Genomic DNA, 23,672 nt, shown 5'->3' on the forward strand with positions numbered 1-23,672 from the left:
GATATTGTACATACAAAAAAACGTGAGGTGAGTGATTTTTTCGTTTAAATAGGAAATAAAACAGTTAAATTAGAAATTAAAAAAAAACAACAATTCTGAATTCTACATTAATAGAAGGGTAAAGTACTAATCTTTGTCCTCTCACGCACGCCAATTACGCAAAAGTGAAAGTCAACCATTGTTACCGTTGGTTGTTCACACTAAATACGCTATTATTACCGTTAGTTCAGCAATGAATTCCATATATATAACTATATAACTGATGGAAGCAAAACTCTTAATCTTAACATTAAAATTTATAATGACATATACTTGCTACATTGTCTACTATAAATGAGTGACCATCGAGCAACATGTCAGTGTCCAAATCACACAATAATGAGAGAGATATCATCCTGAAATCTATTGGGGGGGGGGGGGGTGCCATTAACACTGCCTCCATGAACAGTCAACTCTTGAGCCTTAGCCAACAAGTAGGCAGCCATACTTTTCTGATAAAGAAACACAGGGACAAACAGGGAAAGGTCGAGATCAGGGTAAAATTGGTAAGTAATAAAAGCAATTAAAAGGTAATTGGTGGGCGATGGGCTTGGGCCTGGACCAGCCGACGTTTTCCGTTACGAATCACTTTCGGACCCATCATTGTAAAAACTCAAATAAATATTTACAATAGCATTGACCAAAAACCAAGCAGTTGACGCGGATGGAACTTTGCTTTAATTCAAAGAAGCCCCCTTATAGTAACGGCGTTATGAGCTGTCGTTTTGCTATATATAACGCCCTCTCCGCCTCCCTTCCCCTTTATTCAACGTTATAACCCTCTCAGTTTTCAAGTTTCAACATCTTTTCCCTCTCATTATCTAATATCTCTCTCTCTCTCTCTCTCTCTCCCTCTCTCTCCCTCCTGAGTGAACATTTTAATGGTTGCGTAAGTTTGAAGACTGGTATAAACGTCCGAGTGTTTTGGTGGAATTTAGTTGGTTTTTTTTATTTCATCACTGGTCCAAAATTCGAAATGGGGAAGAAAGATCACCACCCGAGAGATGAACAGAGCAAAGGAAATGCAAGAGTTGAAGCAGTTCTTCAGCTTCTGAGAAAACAAGCCCCACTCACAGTTAAACAGGTTTGGATTCTCACGTCAACTTTCAGATCTCCATTTTTAACTTCATGGGTTTTCTTAAAATTTCGATCTTAATTGGTTTTCTTATTTTTCAAACTTTAATTTAAATGTGTTTTGTCTGTTTTAATAATTTTATATGGAATATAGGTCTCATTTTTTTGTTTTTGCAGGAGAAGTTTTGCAACACTGCTTGTGTGGAGAGGTTTTTGAAAGCAAAAGGAGATAGTGTTAAGAAGGCGGCCAAGCAACTTAGGGCTTGCCTTTCATGGAGACAGAATATTGGCACTGGTATGTAAAAACCCAGGTTTTCAATTTTCTTCTCTCTCTCTCTCTCTCTCTAGTTCTCTCTTTTATTAAGTGCATATTGGTTTCTCTTTTTGTTTTGTGGTTAGCCAAAGAATCTTGCTTTTTCCACAACTTTGAATTAAACGTTAAAGTGCAAGCCCAACTCCGGCTAATGATGAATCTCACTTCTTTCCCTAATTTATTTTTTCGAACCACAAAAAAGGAGGAAAAAAATAAAGTTGAAATCTGTTTTGATTATTTTATTTTAATTTTTCATGTTTTTGAACACACAGAGAACTTGATAGCAGATGAGTTCTCAGCTGAGCTCGCTGAAGGTGTTGCCTACGTGTCTGGCCACGATGAAGAATCCAGGCCAGTTGTGGTAAATTACCATTTCACTCCTTTTTTCCCCTTTTAATCTTTTGTTTTTGTATTTTTTAACCTCACATTTTTGTTCTTATTTTTTTTAACAGATTTTCAGGATTAAACAAGATTACCAGAAGTTCCATTCACAAAAACTGTGAGTAAACAAACTCCAGAAAGCCTTTTTAATTAATATTTCCTTTTTTTTTTTTTGAAATTATTTAATTCTTCATGCAAGCTTTTTTTATTTCTGAAATTAATTTTCCATTTTTGTAAATTTAAGGTTCACTCGCTTGTTGGTATTCACGCTGGAGGTGGCGATTCAGTCCATGCCAAAAAACGTAGAGCAGTTCGTCCTCCTTTTCGACGCAAGTAAGGACCCCTACTCCCAATTCCCAAACTTGCCCTTCGTAAATCCAACGAACACACCCTAATCCCGAAGGCCAATTTAGTCATTCAACATCATTCTACATTAGAAACTGCACGATATGGTTGGAACAGCGTAGTTAATGAGAGACCAGGCACGCGGCTATGTCGGAGAAGCTGAGATATCATCAGAAATTGTCCGGAGTGCCCCTCAGGTGTCACGGTCTAACCCTCTTTAGCGGTCCAGGAATGTAGGGGCATTGTAGGGAATTAGAGTCCTTCCGAGAATTCGTCAATTCCAATACAGCTCGCTTTTGAATATTTTTGATCCTGCGGCAGAAGTACCCAGGATTCTACTTTTACGCCACCAGACACTAATCACTTTTTATTCCTTTAATCACTAATTAAAATATATGATTTTGAATTTAATTGTTGATTAAATTAAAACTTAATGGGATAAATTTGCAGGTTTTTTCAGGTCGGCTTCTGCTTTTATGAACTTGCTGGTGGCCGGACTGAAAATTGTGGCGGAGTACTACCCAAGACGGCTCTTCAAAGCGTTCGTAATTGACCCTCCCACAATGTTCTCATATCTTTGGAAGGTAAATAATTAATTAAATTTTCAAAAATCAAATTAACCTAACCTATATAAATTTAATTATCTAGCTCATTGGGTTGGTGGTATAAAAGTCCAATGTTACTGTATTTGTTTTGACAACTTGTGCATTCTGTGTGGTGCTTTTTGGGTACAGAACCAAAACGTACCTATAATTCTTATCCTTTTCAAGTTTAGGTCACATCCTTGTGCTGGGTTTCCCAGAATTCAAAAAAAAATACAAGTCAAGATAGCTATCATGAGCTCCTGATTGCTTGCTTGGATTCAAATTATGCCACAATTATTGCTTGTTTGCTTTCACAGAATATAATATAGCTATCAACAGTTTAAAACACTCATCCTATTTTAATACCTACGTACGTTTATTGACTGTTGAATTTAGTTTACCAGCTTAAACTGGGTTAATGATTATATATGTGTCGACGATAAGTGTCTATAAGTACTTAAAAAAATTATTTTAACATTGCTGCTAGATCGAACTTTAGGTAAAACAATATCACCATAACATTTATATACTTCAACGGGTAGCTTAAAGAATGGGATCTTAGACAGTCGTGCGGTTAGCTGTTATGTTCCATTTGGCTTCTAATTCTTTTCCATGCGTTACCATTAATGTGTGTCATTGTTCAATTTTTGGAGTGACCAAGTTTGTATTTAAATTTTTACTAGTTAATTTATATGACAACAAGGTAAAAGTAAAAAAAAGGTGAATGTCTTTAGTGTGACCGTTCTTGTTTATTTGGATTGTACTTTGTAGGGTGTTCGACCGTTTGTTGAGCTATCAACGGCTACGATGATGGTATCATCTCTAGACTTTGAGGAGTCGTTGGATTTCAGTGACTTCTCAAATTACCCGCGAGCCTCGTCCCTCCGATTCGACCCTGCCTCAATCAAATCAACGGCCAAGGTCGGCTCTTGCTCATCCTCTCGTTTCTCCTTCACTGTCGCTCAGCATCAGTTCGACTCTCTCAAGCCTTGGTACCTCAGCCTCACAGACACGTCCGCATCCAAAGTAGGCCCCACCACACCCTCCCCGCTGGGACCCGCGCTCATCTCTCCGCTAAACGCCCGGTCCTTCTCCTTCGCATCCCCCGCCGCCAGAACACCACGTGGAACAATCCACGGCTATGGCAACTCCGCTGCCATGAGAAAAAGCCTGTTCCCGTCGACCCCACTCCCCCAACGGTGCTCCGGCAGCGAGCCCAGCAGAACCCCTCACCACAACCAGCCGCCGCGGACCCCACGCCCCTCGTTCCTCCAATCGCCGGCCACGTTCTTCCGCAGGGAGAGCCACGCCAGCAGGACGGAGAAGTCCCGGGAGTCCTTCGCGCCGTTCTTGAAGTTCTACAGGAGGCCGTACGACGAGATGATCTACAGGTCAAAGATGCGGCCCCCACTGGGCGGACTCATCTCCATCGTCTCTCCCCACATCAGACGCCGCCACGTGTCCGTATCACAACGGTTCTGAACCCAGAGAAAGGGAAGAGAAGTACATAGATTTTGTTAAATTAACAAGGAGTCTCCTTTGACGCGAGCAGTAATAATTGATTAATTATTTCTCAAAGAAAGAAGTCATCTTCGGATCTCTTCTACTAAATCTACCTATCACTTAATCCGGATATTTGAAATTTGATTAAACGGTTAAAATTATTATAACTTTTAAATAGATCCTTTATTTATAGCCGTTGGATATAATTTCAAGGACTCGGATTGATTGATTGGGTAGATTTGGTGAAAGGAATTCGGAGATAATCCTTTCACAAAGTCCAACTCTCCTCGTGCATTAAAGTACTGAGACGACGACGTACTAGGCAAGGTGTGAGAGATTGTGCACCACTGTCTAGTTTTGAAATGTGTTGGGGTTCTAATTTTAATTTTTCACAAAGTCTTAAGTTTTTAGGGTTTCGAAGGGCAACAAAGCTTGGGAACAAGATAGCGTGGTCGACACGGTGAAAACTGCATTGGAACCCATATGCTGTAAAACAAGGAAGAAAAAAAAAGAAGCCATCAAGTGATTAGGAACAAAAAAAAAGCCTTTGTTTATTTCAATTCAAACTTTGATATATATAAATGTATTTATATATTTTATCTTTTGCTGTTGTGGAATCTTTTGGGTGTTGAATTTTGAATTTTGTTTTGGAGTCTTGTTCTTGTATGATTTGGTAATTAATATTTATATGTTTTTTGTTTTAGTTTTTGGGGTCTCAAACTCTTTATATTATATTTAACGTGAGCAGAAATGGTAGGAATATGTGTCGGGTTTTGTTGTTTAAGAAGTCAAAGTGCGGTGGCTACATGCCTACATTTGTTTTTATTTTCATTTCAAGCAAAGTCGTATACTTTTTGATAATATATCTGTATGCAAGTGGTGATGTGAGTGTGCAGGGAGTGAGTGGAGTTCTGCGAATGTAAATAGATTTTGTAAACAGGGTGGTTTTGATTTATTGTATGTACATGCATATTTGGGTTGGGGGTGCGGTTTTGTCGAGTACCAATTGTCCTCAGGAGGTACCGGCGTTCGATTCCACAGGAGATGACGTTAAAGTATCGGAGTCCATCTGTTTGGAACTTATATGCCTTTTTCCAGCGCACTGTATTTTACTGAGATCGGTTTCCACTGTTGAGATTTGCAGGTCGATTCACACTTGATTTCGTATGGATTTACTGCTACAGAATATAAACTAGAGGAGTTAGTTTTGGTGAATTGTTTTCTGAAATTTTTTAGGAGCTGACATCTGGCAATCATCGTTTATATGTTTGAACTTATTATATGAAGACAAATTGGTACAGCTACTGTTGAAGGTTTGAAGTTTAGTCCATGCAGTTTTTTGGAGTTCGATTGTGTCCCTTTCATTTACCTTTGTGAGTATTTTGGATGAACGTGGACAGACTTGTCATATGCAGTACTTAACACTCACTTTCTTTAGGGCAATTTGAGTTTAAATATTAAGTGCTGCAGTTTTTTTTATTCAAACTATATCTACTCTTAATTAATCTAAACTCTAAGAGGGAGAGTCGAAATTAGGTGCAATGAAGGAGAACATTGTTAAGCAACTTGGCTAAATCCAACAAATTGTAGTTTTTAGCGAAGATGCAACCTAATCTAAAATGTTTGTGACTTAACAAAAGTAATCGGTAAAACCAAGTAGTTCAAGCGAGAAGAAAAACATCTGCTTTGTCTGAAAAGTACAAATGGTAGTACTTAATATGAACTTTGCCATGCAGAGGGGAGCGATTACACAACAATAATTAAGATTGATGTGCTCTCTCTATCCACACAAGTTCGATCTCTCCTATATTAGTCAAAAGTAGAAACCTTTGATTTAACTCAATCAACCTTTCAAATTTAAGAATATATCAATCATACTATTCTAATTTGTAGTTAATGGACTTTCCTATTACACTAATGCATCCAAACCAAACAAAAATTGCAAACTAAAGCCATTACATATACAACTGGCAACGATTTTCTCGAATTTTTTATATTTGAAATAGGTAAACGCATCTTCAGACTTAGCACTGCAGTTTCTATTTTGCATTTATGAGGATTTAGACTGTGCATGGCAATTTGTACATCATTGTAGTTAAATTAGTCACATATTATATCGAATTTCAGTGTTGCTATTGACTACCTTATTTATTTTTCACATTTTGACTTGAACATATATTGCATCAAGTTAACTGCTTATGGCTTAGAGTTCAGCTCCTAGATTGTGGATGGAGTCCAAAACCTGAGACATATAAGCCATAAGCTTTCACCACAGCTACAAAATGTTTAGCAACAGCTCCTTTTAGCAACGATTGAATAATCATAAGAGATACCTAAAAAAAAAAAGCGTGTCATAAGAGATATCCCAGATATATCAAGAACTCCTTTTAGCAATGATTGAATAATCATAACAACTTATAAATTGCGTGAGTGATTCGTGGTGTGAGAGCTAAAAGCCCACTAGTTTAGTGTGAGAGAGATGTCGTTGATGGTTGCTGGTTTTGAAGTGGCTAATTAGGGTTTCTAATGGGGTGGTAATTTTGAAGGGTAAGGGAGTCTTATGGCAAGGATAAGAATGAAGGAAAGGCTAAAGCGCATGAATTAGGGTTTTTAAACACTTAGAGATTGCTTGCTGTGCATGGTGCATACTGCATTCCAAGCGTATGTGCTGATGGCTTGAATTTATAGGTACATGAATCCTCAAAATCCCAGCTGGAGAATCCCTTAGGTTTCTCTCCTCGTCTTGGTTTGTTAAGTCGTTCTTTCTCTTTTCCGTTGTTGAAGCCACATCATGCCTCTTTGGGATAGTACTGTAGAAGGCTAAGTTTATCATTTTGCCCAAAATCTCCTTTTGCCTTGCACCAAATCCCGCTCCATCTTTGGCTACCTTCTCCATTTTCTTCCTTGATTTCCTGCGCGAGCTTCAAATGGTAAAGTTCTTCCACCACGTTAAAATGAGGTGTGCGGCCCAAGGTTAGACTCTGTCAACCCATAAATCTAGGCAAACTGGTTGTGTGAAGCATTTTGGTTAGTTTGTAAGGAAACGGGTTGGGATATCTCTCATGACCTCCCGTGTGAAACTAGAGTTGTGGGCCTTGATTTTGGTTCTCCCAAGTAGCCCAAAATCTCCACAAGCTCGAATCCCACGTAGGCCCAATGGACTTTTCGTAACCGTTCACGCCACAACCCGCTCTGCAATCTTCATTATGTGGCTTGGCCCACTTAAGCATGTTGGGTGAAGAGCAGGTTGGTGTGTTTCGAATTAAACTGTTAATGTATTAATATTATAAACTTATTTCAATTTGGCTTGGCATGATCAATACACATGGTTTTGCATGGGCTTACTATGAGTTTTTTCGAATATCCGAATTATGAATTATCATTTCTTTTGGCGTGGCATGAATGTGAATTTGCGTACTCCTCATTTTGCACTCTACTCATGAATTTGAGCTTGGTTTGCTACGAATATATAATGACTAAGCTTCCAAATATAATTGGGCTTTTTAGTGAAATTTTTGGGTTTCCTGCGACATTGCGTTGTTGTTTCCCAAGGCTCAAGTTTCTTCATGTTATTGCAGATCTTGTATTAGGTGATACCTCATTGGAAAAGCTTTTCTGTAACTCCCTTGTTCTTGAAGATTTGGATATACATCCATTTTTCAGAAGAGATGCAATGAATTTCAAAATATTTGCTCCTGAATCAAAGACTTTAAGAACAACTGTGAAAGATACAGAGTTGTCAAACAATTTATTTGTCAATGCCCCAAATCTTGAAAAACTTTGTGTCATGGGGTTTGCATCGTCAAATTACTTTCTGGAGAATCCGAAAGCTTTAGTCAAGACTCAAGATCAAACTTGTTATCGGTGATTAAATAGACAATGCAATTCCTGCCTACGCCGACCGTGTTACTGCATTCTTGGCAAAATTTCCAGTTTAGGCATGTCTCTTGTTAATTTTTCGGGAGCTAGAACTTGGTCTGGGGTTTACTCTATGCTTGCTTCCAGAAACATGAAGCGATTGAAGCTAACTTTTTATGAGGTACATCGGGAAGTCCTAGTTGAGTTTCTTGACAAGTCACCTGAGTCGAACATCTCGTGTTAAAGTTGGAAGACTCGGCGGATAGTTCAAGCCCTTCAATCCACTAGAGTTTTTGCCTGTTTGTTTGTCCTCGCAACTCAACACCAACTCTGTGAAGGGATTAAATGGACTACAGGGTGCAATGGAAGTGGTAAAGTATTTCTTAAAGTACAGTGAAGTTCTGAAGAAGATGAGCATTTCTACTTGGTGGTGCTTCTGCGGTTAGGGTTTTTTTCTATGCAGTTTTTTTAAGTTTAAATGCGATTTCTTTTGTTTTTATGAGTGAACTTTTCATGGATGTTGAGAAAATGATCTTTTGGTTAATGCACTCGGTTCACTAACCAAGTTAACTCTATGCATATGAGAACGTTAAATGTTTTGCCGCATTTCATTGGAAAGACATTCCTACTTACCTGTCTGTCAAATTAATTTGATACACATGCAAAGATTTCTTTTTCTTTTTATTTTTTTTTCGCTTTTGTTGACAAAATTTGTTGTTCATACCACATTTTTATAACAAATTGTTTCACCTTTCTAATAGAGATGAAATCTATAGGTGTCAATGAGTCTACCTCTATTAGAAAAATAATACCGATATGGTCTTTAAGACGTGGTTTTACACTTAGTCTTTTATTAAGCATTTTTGGGTACTTGCCCGTTGGTGATTTGCAGGATAGAGGAAAATATGTCTCGACACGCAGTACTCTGCAACTGGTAAATCATAAGGCAATACTTTTGGTGCCATCTAAATCACTTAGAAAATAGAAAATATTAATCTGATAATTTATCAAACCATTTGAGCAGAAGCTGCTCAATTTTATTTTATTACACCAAATCCACACACAGTAAAGTATGCATACAAAAATATAGTATCAGCTTTACATTTCACCAGCTAACGCTAAAACATGACTCTCTGCATTCGTGTTAAGTAGTGAATATATCTTCTACACTGTAACCAAGTCGAGAGTAGAACCATAAGTTCTGTGTAGGGCTTGGGCACACCAGCCGTGACCATCATCAACTGTTGGCATCCTCACTCCCATGACTGGATTTACCGGCTGATGAGACCCCGGCATTAAAACCCCCGATAAAACTCTCAGCACGCTCGATGCATCGATGTCCAGAATTATTCTTATTTCCAGAACTCCTTTCGGGGATGGTGGAATTCCAGTGATCTTGAAATACCCCAGCAAATGGTTCTCTTCCACCTTCTTCCCCTCGCCTTCGTGGACGATTATTAGTGCTTCAGTTTGATTATCATGGGCAGTTGTGAAAATCATATCTTTTTGTGCTGGCATTGCTGTGTTTCTAGGTATGATAGGCACAAAGTTGTTTCCATCAGCTCGAATCCCAATGGCGAGAGGGGTGGCTTGAATGGTAAGCAAGTCCAAACTACCAAAGGGATCGCTAAGACCTGATGCCACCGCTCCTTCTAGTGCCGCTCCAGTGACAGCAGCTTCCAACTGGTTCATCCCTTTGTACAGCTCCTCCTTTTTACAAATGCTCATGACAAGACTTCTTATCTTTGGAATATATGAGCATCCACCAACAACTATTACATCACTCACATCCTCGGTATCAACCTTTGCATCGTGCAAGCACTGGCTTATGAGGCTCGCACACTTATCAAACACTGCTCGGTTAACTTCCTCAAATTCCTCACGATCCACAACCTTACATATATTTGTTCCATTTCCCAAGTCAACATCAATCTGGACACTTGTTTGGGAGGAGAGATTGTGGATTGCTTCCTGTGTTGCAACTCGAAGAATGCCCGCTGATTTTATGTCATCAAGTCCGTGGCTAGTTAAAAGAGTCTCGGAATCTGGCAACAGATAACGCATCATATTCTGAAGCAAGTCTTCCCCTCCAATGGCAGATCCTGCTAAGGCTTTTATTTGGGAAACTCCTCCAGCTGTAGCAGTAACAGCTACATCGCAGTATCCAGCACCCATGTTGAAGATTAGAGCAATCTTCTCAGATCCGGTGTTTACATTCTGATTTGAAATCTTTTGTGCATATAACAGTGCGATGGCAGTTGGTTCAGGCATCAGTCTGAGTACATGAAGGCTAGCCATGGCACAAGCTCTTTCAATACGAGTAAGCTGGAATCGGCTGAATGAAGCTGGAATAGTCAGAACAACATTTTTTATGGGCCGCTTTAGCTCGATTTCTGCCATTGCCTTGAGTTCCACCAAGAATATTGCCAGAACTTCTTCAGGAGTGGTGGATCTCCATACATTGTTCACCAAGGCTGCGATCAGTGGGCGCACCCCAATGCCCAATGTTTGTACTAAAAAGGGGAGGCTTTTGCTTGACTGGACAACTGGATCAGTGTCAACCCTGCCAATTAATCGTTTCATGTTGAAAATTGAAGCTCCAGATAACATCTCGTGCTCACTGGAGAGTTGATAGCTTACTCCTCCTGAAGGGTTTTCGTTCTTGAATGTGACATACGACCGCATCATCTTCTGGTTTCTACTGTTCCTAAGGAGCTCAACCTGGGAGCCATTCCAGACTGCAACACTGCAATGTGAAGTGCCAATGTCAATCCCAATAGCGGTTTCAGGAAAAGGAGAAGACGATTTTTCCTCTCCAGTGGTTTCACTATCAGATGCCACTGTGTATGCTGGCTCAGCCATCCCTGCATTTCAAAAATTGCAAATGGATGAAGAGAAGGTGATGAAAACTAAGAGATGAGAAGAAAAGAGAGAAAGAAAAAAAAGATTAAAGTCCTTCCTAAATGAGGAAACATTTGTATGTGGTTGGAACCACTTAAAAAATGCAATTCAAGTTCTACTTCCCCCCAGATTGTGCTGCCCAATCATCCATTTGAACTAGTTTACCCCAAGCAACGCCTACAAATCTCGCGGTTTCATGTACAATCACAATCTCTGCTATCTACCAAACTCTATCTTCCTATATTAGCATTCTCGATCCTTTTTTTTTACGATTTAACACGGCCAAAAAAAAAATTGATTCTGTTTTTCCATTTGAGCATGTGTTGAGTTAATTCCTAGTTGGAACATGTTTTGAAAGTTACACTTAAAAAATGAAAAACTAGAGAAACCAACAAATCTAAGCTGGCAACATCAAATCCTAAAAGACCTGCTGATACGTCTTGGCTTTTGCAGTATACAGACAGAATTGGGAACATATAGTTCAAGCAGGCCTTCTCACAAACACCTCTTAGGCAACTTACCCATCTCACATTTGTTGGTAGAAACATGAAAGTAAAATTAAAAAAAAAAACCACAACCCCACATATTTTACTGGAAACCCCAACAAAATAGGTCAAAACTTGGCAAGAAAACAAAAATTTTGAACAATAAAGATAGAAACCAGAGAGAAGAGCCTCTTCCAATTTCCAGAAAGCAAAAACAAGTTGTTGGGTGGTAATAAAAGTTGTTTTAAGTCAATACAAAACAGCAAAAACAAGTGCATGCATTGCTACTTACAGGCACACAGAGAGAGACATAGCTAGCTAGCATGGCTATTAATTAAGGAAAATAAAATGAAGCTAATTGTGTACAGAGGAAGTAAGGGACTTACAGTCGAGTGAGAGATAGAAGAGCAGCAACGATCAGTGAGGGATTACAGCAGAAACAAGGACCGCTTCGGCTCACAATTTAGAGAGAGAGAGAGAGAGAGAGAGAGAGAGAGAGAGAGAGAGAGAGAGCAACTTCTAGAGCTTCCTAGAGTTGAAAGGTGGTCGTTTGAAATTGTGTAATGGAGAGGTTAGGAAGTGAGAATACCGTGTGTATTACGAGGAAGAGTCCAGAGCTTCTGCAACGTTACATGGGTTGGGATCGCCGACCAATTTTGGGATCAGCTTTTCAGCCCAAGCCCAACCCTAGAGATAAGCAGTTTTAAACAAGAAAAGCAGTGGAACTCCTATACACAGTACCATTCAAGTGCGGACTCGTTTGAAATTGTTTTTAAAATAACTGAATAAAGTACTTTTACAAAAAATATTTTTGAGTTTCAAGAAGCACTAGTTATGTGCTTCTTGTAGGAAGAACTTTAGGTGTTTTTCCAAAATTTACTTGTATTTTTGCTAAGATTGGTACAAAAAACATTTTCACCAAAAACACTTTTAGTTATTTTAAAAACATTTCTAAATAAGTCATCGGTTAAAAAGTTAATCATTAATTAACCATTTTGAAAAGAAATACGTTTAATACTTCATTCATTCTCTAGGGTTTACAATTTATAGGCACACATGCCTTATTCTACAAGGAAAATAGTTACAAAAAATAAGGAAACTAAATCCTAAAGACTACATCCAATTACCAAGCCTAATCCTACTAAATATAGGACTCCTCGAATATCTAACATAACGTCAACACTGCCCCTCTAGTTGGTGAATATATATCATACATGCCTAACTCGATAGTGGGTCCTGAAAAACTTTACTAGAAACTCCATGAGTAAGTACATCAATCGATTGCTCCCCTGAATTCACAAACGGTATAGACACAATCTTCCTTTCAAGATTCCTTGGTAGGTTCTTGTTGAACTGGGTTGTACTATTCTGTTAGACTGATCTCCACAACGGGCTATTTGTTTAGTTGGAATATTACATCCTCACTTTCTCCTCCTAGCTAAAGTGCAATCTAACTAATGTAGATCATCCAAGTCATTAATCTTTCCCTGATGATTAGAGTTGGATAGAGACGAATTATAAAACCATTCAAACTGGGAAGACGTAATATCCACTGTAACATACATACGTCGAGTGGCGGAGTGATAACACATGAATCCCTACTGTTGAGTTGTGAAACCCAAGAAAAAAAAAAAAAAAAAAACCGAAATGCACACAAATCAAGCTTACTATTATGAACTTTCTGAATGTGAACATAAACCACACAATCAAAAACCCGAGATGACAAAGTATTTGTAGAAACTACTGGAACATATTGAGTAAACTCCTAAAATGGTGTTCGAAAATTCAAGACCCGAAAGGGCATACAGTTTATAAAATAAACTGCATATACAACTGTTTCAAGCTAGAAGCGTTTGAGAGCAGATGCACCAGTAAGCAAACCATGTGTTGTCTCCAGGATATGATGGTTCTTTAGATATCTTGAGCAGATGCACCAGTAAGCAAAGTCTAACAACTCTAGCCAAATACTAACAAATTTGCTAACTGTATTGCTAATTGTATTTTTAAATGTATTGCTGACTTGTACCCTTAATACTTCGCCTCAATCTTAAACTGGGATCTCAACTGGAGAAACCCAGTTTAAGATTGGAGGAGCATCTGCAATCACTACTATGAAACCAGAAAATAGAACATAGTTGAACCGTTTGCAATCTTGTAATCCATATGGATGATTGAATTCATCCACCTCAGATTCATTCCATGTCATAATATCTTCATGTACATCACCTTGTTCTGTATGAAAACCATTCCCATCTGTGCTATAGAGCATATGAAAATTATCATCCGTGCCAACATCAATCAAATTTTGCACAATTTCCAAAACTTCTGTCTCTTGTTGATCTTTCCAGATTTTGCATAGTTCTGACTCTAATTAGTGTATCGAAATCATGACATATTTCCTCTGCCTTTAACAAGAGCTTCACAAAGAACAACCTTCTATAAAGTAGTCATAGCACACCCTCATGCCGGTATAACAACTTCTTATGGGATTACCCTTCGTGGGATTTACTGTCAACAATCTCATTCAATATTGGCTTCCGCCTTTAAAACATAAACTTAACAAACTATAGTGTGGCATCGACCTTAACTATAGTACCACGAGATTGCCCTTTATGGATTTTACCAAAAACAACTACTCTTAACAATGGCATCGGCCTTCACAATTTCACCAACAAAAAATCAACATCTATGTAAGATTATCCTTCATGGGATTTACCTACTCACATCACGAAATTACCCTTTGTGGGATTTACCGTTAATAACTTCTTCTACCTTTCGTGGGATTTACCTACTCACATCATAGGATTACCCTTCGTGGCATTTACCATTAACAACTTCTTCAAACTTTATCGTATAATCGAACTTACAATAGATACATGCTAACAACTGAGCTGGTTAAACTCGACATTATAGGCTGAGGCAAGGAACTCAAATATTGCTGAAGTATCTATCAATGTATGATAATCGATGCCTTCGCTACTTTGCAACGGCCACTTTTACCAGAATTTGGGCCAAGTTATTAGCTAGGGACATGAAAATAACCAACAATACAAGGCAATGCATTCCATTCTTTAACTATAATTGAAGTTCATTCCATGTCAAAGCTACTTTTCCATCTAAATCAGTGCTCCTTAACTATTGGCATCATGCCTTAATACCAATTTCAATTCTTTTCCAACATTAATCAAGAAAATGATCACTTGCCCAAGAAATTGAAGAACAAGAAGAATAATAGTATATACCAGAACTCCTAATCACAAAAATTTATTTATGTCCTTACTGTACTTTTTCTCATTCCACGACTAATTTAAGAATGGTGCTTACCCAACTTTAAATAGACAACTTTGTGCCAAACTCTAATTGACATAAGCAAGAAATATGTCACACTACTTTGCCAAGAAAAACTCATTTCAATGAAGTGAAAACCAAGATAGAAAATAAGTAGCAAAACATCAAAGATGCAGAACCCAGAAAGAATAGAGAACTATTTTGTTTGGGTCAATTAGTCAAACATGTGGATTGCAAAATCTTATCCTTCATGAATCGACAATACAAGACATAACCTTGAACCAGTAGCAGAATCGTAATCCTTAACAACCACCAAAAACTTGAAAACCCAGAAAAGATGATTAGAAGTGAGATGATTACGTGCCTTAGTGTGGATGAAACCAATTGATTCACACATCATATAAGTAATTGTAGCAACTAGCAAGAAATCATTCTAATTCTTCAAAGAAATCAGAGAAAGTGACAGGAAACATAACCTTCACAAAAAATCATGAGCTGAGCATTTCGTCAAACACTTGGACTGCATAAAGTTCATAAATTGATGACCGGATGTGAATCATAACACCGACCATGTTCGGAGCTAAACCCATTTCTTGAGCAAAACCCAAATTGTAGACCACCATCATGAGCCTCCAAGATGTAGGCATTCCTCCTACCAACAGGAGATGAAGAACTTGATGAAAATCTAAAAAGAATTCAAAATTCAAGAACCAAGATATTCAAGAACCTAAAATTCCCGCTTCTATTTGACGATTGCGGAAACATTGAAGAACTTAACGGAAGATAAATAAAATTAGAAGACGATGAAAAACTAATGATGCGGAACCATCAAAATCCATGGCGTGAGACTGGTGGCTTTGATACCATGTTAACTACATTAAAATATTTGAGAATCGAAAAGAAAATGGAGTAGAAAGAGTAACTAAGAAAGATGAACTACAGAGAATTTAGAGAGAGAAATATGAGACTTGTATAATGACTTAAAAGAATGAAGATTACACACTCTGTTTTTATACTAGAAAGCCTAACAACTCTAACCAAATACTAACAAACTTGCTAACTATATTGATGACTTGTACCCTTAATATTAAAATGTTAGATTGCAAAAAAAGGCAACATAATTTACCCAATATATGTAAAATAAATGTGAAAATTTACCTACATAATAAAACAAACCCAATATATGCAAAATAATTTACCTACATGATAAAGCAAACCTAACACATGCAAAATAATTTACCTACATAATAAAACAATATTATTTTATACAATACTAATTTACCTATTATTTGTACATTATAATAATAAAATGTGCCCAATATAAATATGATATTGATACATACAAAATAAAATACCTACATAATAAAGGAATGTTATCTGATTCAAAATTCATTTACTTACAAAACAAAGCAAGGAGAGAAAAGAGAGAGATGTGTTTGTAGAATTGTATGGAGGAATGTGTGTGTTATTCCCTCCTACATAGTGCCTTTATTTATAGTAATAAGAGGGAGAAGAAATCCTTCATCCCCAAGGAATACAAGTTCATATTGGAAAAAATAACTAGAATCAAATCTAATCTAGGATTTACACAATCACACTTAAACTAGGAAAGTTTACAACACTCCCATTTGAGTGTGTAAATACTCAAGGTGGATTCAGCATCATGTAGAAGTTGAGGAAGTCGACTTGTCGACATTGATTATGGGAACAATGCTATTCTGAATAAGGTAGGAACTTGTATAAAGAAGTAAGTCCCACTAAAAAAACCCTATGGCTATGGTAAAAACCTAAGTAGGGACAAAACGCATAGTCTAAGGAAAAATGCGTGAGTAATGCAAAGTCAAATGAAACGTCTATGGGACGTCATCAGGGATATGATCAACCTAAGGTGGGTGCCTCGTTAAAACCTAGTTAGGTAGCAAAAATTCAGTGGGAAAAATGCTTATAATCGTAAGGAAAAAGAGTACATTAAGATCAAACAACTATACTTCAGGATACTCCCCCTGAGTTTGACATAATTCCAAAGAGAACTAGCAATGTTACAACTTTGAAAGTTTACGCATACCAATTCCTTGAACAAGCTTCTAAAATGTTGTCTTCAGTAATGATTTGGTGAAGAGGTCGGCCATATTGTCTTGTGAATGGATTTGCGTGATTTTAATCTTTTGATGTTCTTGTTGTTGATGTGAGAAGAAGAACTTTGACGCAATGTGCGTGGTGGTGTCTCCTTTGATGTAACCTTCTTGAGCTGTTCGATGCATGTTACGTTGTCTTCATAGATCATCGTCAGGACATCCACGATGGGGTAAAGATCGTAGGAGCTTTGAATATGGCCCATAACTGCTCTCAACCAAAAGTATTCCTGAGTTGCTTCATGTAAGATGAGAATTTTAGCATGGTTAGACGAAGTGGCAACTAAGGTCTATTTAGTTGACCTCTAATAGATTGCAGCGCCTTCAACGGTAAAGACAACCTGTTTGAGAATGTGCCTTATGCGGATCAGATAAGTATCATGCGTCGGCATAACCAATAAGGTGAGAATTGACTCGAGAAGCTGGGGTGCGGCATCACTTAAGGATTCATATGGATAGAACAAGCCCAAATCCGTAGTACCCTTAAGGTAGCAGAAAGTGTCTTTAACACCAGTCCAATGTCTGCGTGTTAGTGCATTACTGTATCTTGCCAAAAGATTAACAGTGAAAGAGATGTCGGGTCTAATGCATTGAGCTAAGTACAATAAAGCGCCTATCGCACTTAGATAAGGAGCTTTAGGCTCCAAAATCTCTTCATCATCCTCATTCGAAAGGAATGGATCTCATTTTGCATCTAGCGATCGAACGACCATAAGAGTACTTGAAGGCTTTGCTTTATCCTCGTTAAAATGGCGCAACACCTTCTGGGTGTAGTTTGTTTAATGCACTAAGATTCCATCCGAACAGTGCTGTATCTTGAGACCAAGACAATATCGAGTTTTTCTTAGATCTTTAATCTCAAATTCCGATTTCAAGTGGGCGGCAGTTCTCGCGAGCTTTTCATGAGTTCCGATAACACCAAAACTTATGCAGGCGTATGGGACACCATAGTCCTACGGGTTGGTGCCGCGCTTAGGCCGAGCTTCGGATTATGGGCTGCAATCTTTGAGCCCAGATTAATAAATCTCTCCAATGAGTTGAAAATAACACCAAAACTCAAAGGGCTGGTGTTTGTACTAAGGGTAGCCAAGCCTATGTGGTCTCGAGTAAGGACCAAAGAACATCCCAGCGTTATTGGGTAAGGTCACAGGAGTTGAAGCCAGCGCCGCCGCTTCTGGTGGCCGTGTTCTTGGTGAATTTTGGTCAGGGGAACTACAGGTTCGACCTGGAACCCTATTTTGAACAAAAAAAATTTGATTTCTTGATGTTGGGTGTGAAAACCATGGGGATTTGGAATTGAAATCCTCAAAAACTTAATAAAATTTGACGGAAATTTTAATAATCATTGTCAGCGTTGGTGCCATGACTCGTCTACTAGCGAGTGTAGGACGACGCCATGAAAGACGTCGTTTTGGTTTTCATGGAGAAAGAGCTGCTTGCTGCTCGGCTCAGTCACACAAGTTGCAAGCTTGGTGATGATGACTCTACATGGCGCGTCTTGGAAGCCAGCGACTCGCGACTTGGGACTCGATGGGATGGGTTTTTAATAAACCCTAATTTTAAAATTTTTCTTAATTCCAGATTATAAAATTTAATTGCTTGCATATTCAATTTAATAATTTAATGCATGGACATATATTTGATGCAATTTATGGCAATATCAATTTCACATAATTCAACAATTATGAACATAATGCATGCACAATTTATGTAGAATCTAAAATTCGAAAAACGTAAAGTTAAGTCGTGCATTATGCTGAATGTTCATGCTATCAGGGTTGCAAAAATATCGAGATAAAAACCTTTGTTTTGGAAGAACCTGATTACTTAATGATATGGATGAACTAGTTTGATGCAGAAAACTTTAAAATTCGAAAAACGTAAAGTTGGGTTATGCATTATGGTGAATGTTCATGCTATCAAGGCTACAAAAATATCGAGATAAAAACCTTTGTTTTGGAAGAACTTGATTGCATAATGATATGGATGAACTGGTTTGATGCAGAAAACTTTTACGTTAGATTCCTAAGCGTAACAGTAGGAACATGTTGATAATGTGTTGTAGCGTATTTTATCTGACAAGAAGAAGGTGGCCGACGACAATGAGAGAAAAGAGAGAGATGCCTTTGTAGAATTGTATGGAGGAATGTGTGTGTTATTCCCTCCTACATAGTGCCTTTATTTATAGTAATAAGAGGGGGAAGAAATCCTTCATCCCCAAGGAATACAAGTTCATATAGGAAAGAATAACTAGAATAAAATGTAATTTAGGATTTACACAATTTCACTTAAACTATGAAAGTTTACAACATTTACCTATTATTTGTACATATATCTTATAATAATAAAATGTGCCAAGTATATATCTATACATGGAAAATTATATTCTATATATACTAAAACCCAAACTCGGGTGGCATTGTTCTAGGGCAGTGTGCGGACCAAAATGCCCCTAAAGTTAGTCTTCAACCATTACTTTTTGTCTTTTTTGTACAGTAAAATCCTGAATTTGCCCTTTTTATTCACCCGTTACTCCATCTGTGGAGTCTCTCTTTTAGTATTTTCTTAATTCTTTAAACCCACGTATAGCTGGTGGGCAGACAAAAAAATGTGATTAAAACCGGGCCACATGGTTTGTAGCACAACAAACAATAAAAATTGGGATGTGCTATCCACACCATTTTTTACTTCTCACACACCCTTCTAATTTTCAGCCGTCGGATCAGATGAATTGAAAAAGATCAATGGACAGAAATTAACAAAGGGTGTGTAAGAAGTAAAATGAGATGTGTGGATAGCACACCCCTATACCTTCTTAATTTTTTGAACCCATGTATAGCTGGTGGGAAGAAAAAAAAAGTGATTAAAACCGGGCCACATGGTTTGTGGCACAACAAACAATAAAAATTTATACATTCTTAATTTTTTAAACCCATGTATAGCTGGTGGGAAGACCAAAAAAATATTAAAAAATGTGATACACAGTGAATTTAGGAGGCAGATTGTCTACCCTCCTGGTTGGGTGCCTTTTCCATCCCCTCCTATTTGTGCTGTCACGGTTAAGCCACGTCAAAATTTTATATTTCTATTATTTTTTGTCTTATTATCTTTATAAAAAAAATCAATATAAAATGTTGACGTGGCTTAATTGTGACCGCACAAAATAAGATGGGATGAGAATGACACCCAAACAGGATGGCAGATAATCTGCCTCCATGAATTTAACGGAAGGGGGCTGGAAAAGTTAAGGGAACTGGGGCCTCTCTTACCACGTATTGGTCATCGTGAGGTTTGCTTTTTGTTCCGTTTCCCATACCCATTTCTGCTTTTCTATTGTTCCGTTTCCAACCTCTTCTTAGCTTTTTCTTTCCGTTCGCTTCTTTCTCTCCATTCTCACCTTCTACTTATTTTCGAACCTAGTTTTTTTTTTCTCTTCCACGCTAGTGTTGTTCCAATGAGTTTTGCGTTTTTTCTAGTGTATCTGATTTAATGGATTTTGTCTTTAATTTTCTTTTCTTTTTCATTTTGGGGGTTTGATATTTGCGCTTATTTGGTTTCAGGAAACGCTCATGTCCCAATTTTGGGGCTTTCATGTGCAACTTTGCAAGCCCTTTGTGTTCAATGTGTGTATATAAAATCTACTTTTTCTTTTAGGCTTTTTGTCGAACAATATTTAAATTTTGTTGGGGTGGTCTTCCGTTTGCAGATGTGTCTTGCATTTAAATTTTGTTATCATAACTTTGGGGGTTTTATTTCTGTGCTTGGATTCTCAGTCTGGCTCTATGATTTGCTTTTCTTTTCATTTCAGGAAATGTTTGTCTTTGTTTTTTGGAAATTTTGTATATGCGTTTGCAAACCATTTGTGCTTCAGGTATATAATTTCAAGTTTTCCTTTTGGTTTTCTAATGATGAGAGTTTTGATTTTTTGTGTGTTGTAAAAGTTAAATGTGTTGGAAACTGAAATTACAGATTTTGTTTTGTTTGGATTTTAAGCAGGAGTCACTCACCAAGACATTATAGGGCACGAGGGTATAATTCGGACTCAGGATACAGGTATATATTGATTTGATTTATGTTGTATTGGTTGAAGCATTGTTAACAGTACTAGAGTTGTTAAATTTGTCCACCATATATATTTACCAAATTATGTCTCAATGTTGTTGTTGCTGTTACTCGGTCATGGGGTTTCTTAAGGTAGACGATTATCAAGTTCGAATTTTCTAATTTTCTTTCTACAAATTATTTTTTGTTTTAGGAACTGCAATTGTATAATTGGATAAGAAAACTAGAAAATATGTTTGATTAGAAAAAATAATTTTAATCATATCTTTAATTTATTTTTGGATTCTATCTTGGTATCATGTTGAGTGTTAGTCTTATCTTTAAACTTTATGCTGCTGAGTTTGTTTAAACTTTAATTGTAATTGTAGGTTGATTTGGACCTGGACAACTATGAACGCTTCCTAGATGTGACTCTTAATAGGGATAACAACATTACCACTGGCAATATATATCAGGTGCTTCTAACTCGATTTTGACTTCCTTTGCGGTGTGTTTCATTTCCTAATTTTGACTTCAAACTTGATCTTACTTATAGTTTTTAGTTTTTGAAAACTGAGGTTTGTAATAGGGAGGGAGACACCATCATTTGCTGGAATCATTAACCCCGGTTATGAGGGATTCTAGAAGCTATTTTTCGGTCAAGAGGAAATCACCATACGCACTCAAAGTAAGTTGCCATTCCCTCATCCTCTTCCTAGATTTCGTCTTTCGTGGATGCAAGCCACCTTTTGTATAGTTATGTATATGCATGTATGCTTGGTTAATCTTAATTTTCCATATCCAATATATTCAAATCATGTTATTAGTCAGATTACCATTCTTGATCTGTTGTTTTGAGATTGTCTGACCTTTGGGTTGATAACTGTTGCAGCATTGAAGCATCATGCGCCATACATCCTACTGCTGATGTCTTAATCAACTTTGCTTCATACAGAAGGTCAGTGATTATTCTATGAGTAGTGTTTTGGAGTGCAAAACTTCTATGGTTGTACCTAACAATGAATGTAGGTTGACATATCTGAAGTGCTACTGCTTCTTCCATGGCTGCTCTCAAGCAACCAACCATTAGAGTTATGGCAATCATTGCTGAAGGTGTACCTGAGTCAAACACTAAGCAATTGATCGCATATGCACTAGCAAACAACAAGGTTACATGATTGATGCAAAGTCATCTTAATTTCACTAACTTGGGAAAATGAACTGGCGATACTAACTTTAATTATCGTATCTTTTGCAGGTTGTCATTGGCCTAGCTATTGTTGGAGGAATTCAAGCTAGAGCTTTTAAGATTGGTGACACTGTTGGAACAATTGATAACATTATTCACTGCAAGCTATATAGGCCTGGATATGTTAGTTTTGTCTCCAAATCTGTATGTACCTAATCCAATATCTTGAACTTCAGATAATTTGTTATTCATAAGACTTTCACGATGTATATACCTTAAACGTTTAGCGTATTGGAATTGAGTTCATTCATTTATATCCTCTACCCTTATGTTGGCAAGACTGTCTAGGTGATGGTACAAAATCCCAATGTTCATATGTCCTACCTTTTCTTTTTTGCTTCAGTTGCTTGAACGTTGATGACTACCTTTCTTCCGTGATTTGAATCGATTTAGGTGGTTTAACACATAACTGATGTCATTAAGACATAGGTCGAATCTGTTTCAGTCATTTCCATCTATGGAAAAGAGGGCCCTGCTAATGTTTATGCAGATCATTGGGAGCTTAGTTTATTAGTATTTATGTAGAAATAGAAATAATTATAAATGAAACCTTCTTATTAGGCATGACCTTTCTTTTGATGTTTGTTTGATTTTCTTTTGTTGGTTGTGTTTTGCAACTCATAAGAATAGTAAACAAGTGAAAGATATAAGCTCGCCATAATAGGATAGTCTTTTATTCATTTTAAAAATAATCCGTATGGTAGTTGGTAGATTTTTTCTATTTGAGATTTCTTATTGTTGTGGTAGAGTTATGTGAGATTTCTTTTGCTATTTGATATTTTGCTATACATTCTTTACATACAATTTAATATGTCCATTTATGCTCTTGAAAATTGATAAAATATATATTTTGGTTCTGCATTTTTGTAATAGAATGGACAACCTCCCATGATTTGCAAGCTTTTAAACCACCAAATAAGATAAGGGTCTCTATGTGTAAAGTGTGGAGAAGTTAAGGCAGGTGAATTTCGAACTCATGTTTGTACAAGCTGTTATAATTTGAACAAGTAACAACTATATATTTTATGCAAATACTTGGTACATGTTTTATAAATTCTACACACAATTCTTGCAAAATATTTGTTCCCTTATGTAACATTTATATACAATACTTGCAATATATTTGACAATCCAGGAGCAACGCGTGGACAAACTTTCTAGTATATACTAAAAGAGAAAAACGCTTGAAACACTGTTCATTTGTCAGTGTTCTTCCATTTTTGCCCCTTCTTTGTTTTTGTGATCACTGTTTATTATACATTTTGACTTCGTTTTTACCCTTGTTTTGCCAGTGATGGACACGAGTTGCTGATGGTGGACGCGTGTTCTCTCTCAGATTTCTTGACCTCTCTCTCGAAGATTCCACTAAGGGGTGTGATATCCACACACCCCATTTTACTTTTCATACACCTTTTTAATTTTTGGCTATCGGATTGGATGAATAGAAGAAAATCAACGAATATAAATTATCAAAAATGT

At 37.3% G+C, this 23,672-nt stretch overlaps 2 protein-coding genes and 1 long non-coding RNA gene across 3 annotated transcripts; 2 read left to right on the plus strand and 1 right to left on the minus strand.

Annotated features, from left to right (window-relative positions):
- The first annotated feature begins 800 nt into the window (after positions 1 to 800).
- LOC137738278 (uncharacterized) lies at positions 801 to 4,856 on the plus strand. Its single transcript, XM_068477907.2, has 7 exons — positions 801 to 1,123; positions 1,291 to 1,408; positions 1,699 to 1,787; positions 1,879 to 1,925; positions 2,052 to 2,140; positions 2,603 to 2,736; positions 3,508 to 4,856. The coding sequence occupies exons 1-7, from the start codon at positions 1,016 to 1,018 to the stop codon at positions 4,216 to 4,218; spliced, it is 1,296 nt and encodes a 431-aa protein (XP_068334008.2). The 5' UTR covers positions 801 to 1,015; the 3' UTR covers positions 4,219 to 4,856.
- Positions 4,857 to 9,100: 4,244 nt separating this feature from the next.
- On the minus strand, positions 9,101 to 12,172 carry LOC137738039 (heat shock 70 kDa protein 8). The gene is made up of 2 exons (XM_068477643.2): positions 11,870 to 12,172; positions 9,101 to 10,961 (listed from the first exon to the last, which is right to left on the minus strand). The coding sequence occupies exon 2, from the start codon at positions 10,957 to 10,959 to the stop codon at positions 9,262 to 9,264; it is 1,698 nt and encodes a 565-aa protein (XP_068333744.2). The 5' UTR covers positions 10,960 to 10,961; positions 11,870 to 12,172; the 3' UTR covers positions 9,101 to 9,261.
- Positions 12,173 to 20,398: 8,226 nt separating this feature from the next.
- Positions 20,399 to 20,953, plus strand: LOC148691897 (uncharacterized). Its single transcript, XR_015954926.1, has 3 exons — positions 20,399 to 20,526; positions 20,712 to 20,774; positions 20,900 to 20,953. It is a non-coding gene; the product is annotated as an uncharacterized LOC148691897 (long non-coding RNA).
- Positions 20,954 to 23,672: the final 2,719 nt, after the last annotated feature.

Source organism: Pyrus communis, chromosome 13, assembly GCF_041283825.1.
Source record: "Pyrus communis isolate YQ-2024b chromosome 13, ASM4128382v1, whole genome shotgun sequence".
NCBI lineage: Eukaryota > Viridiplantae > Streptophyta > Magnoliopsida > Rosales > Rosaceae > Pyrus > Pyrus communis.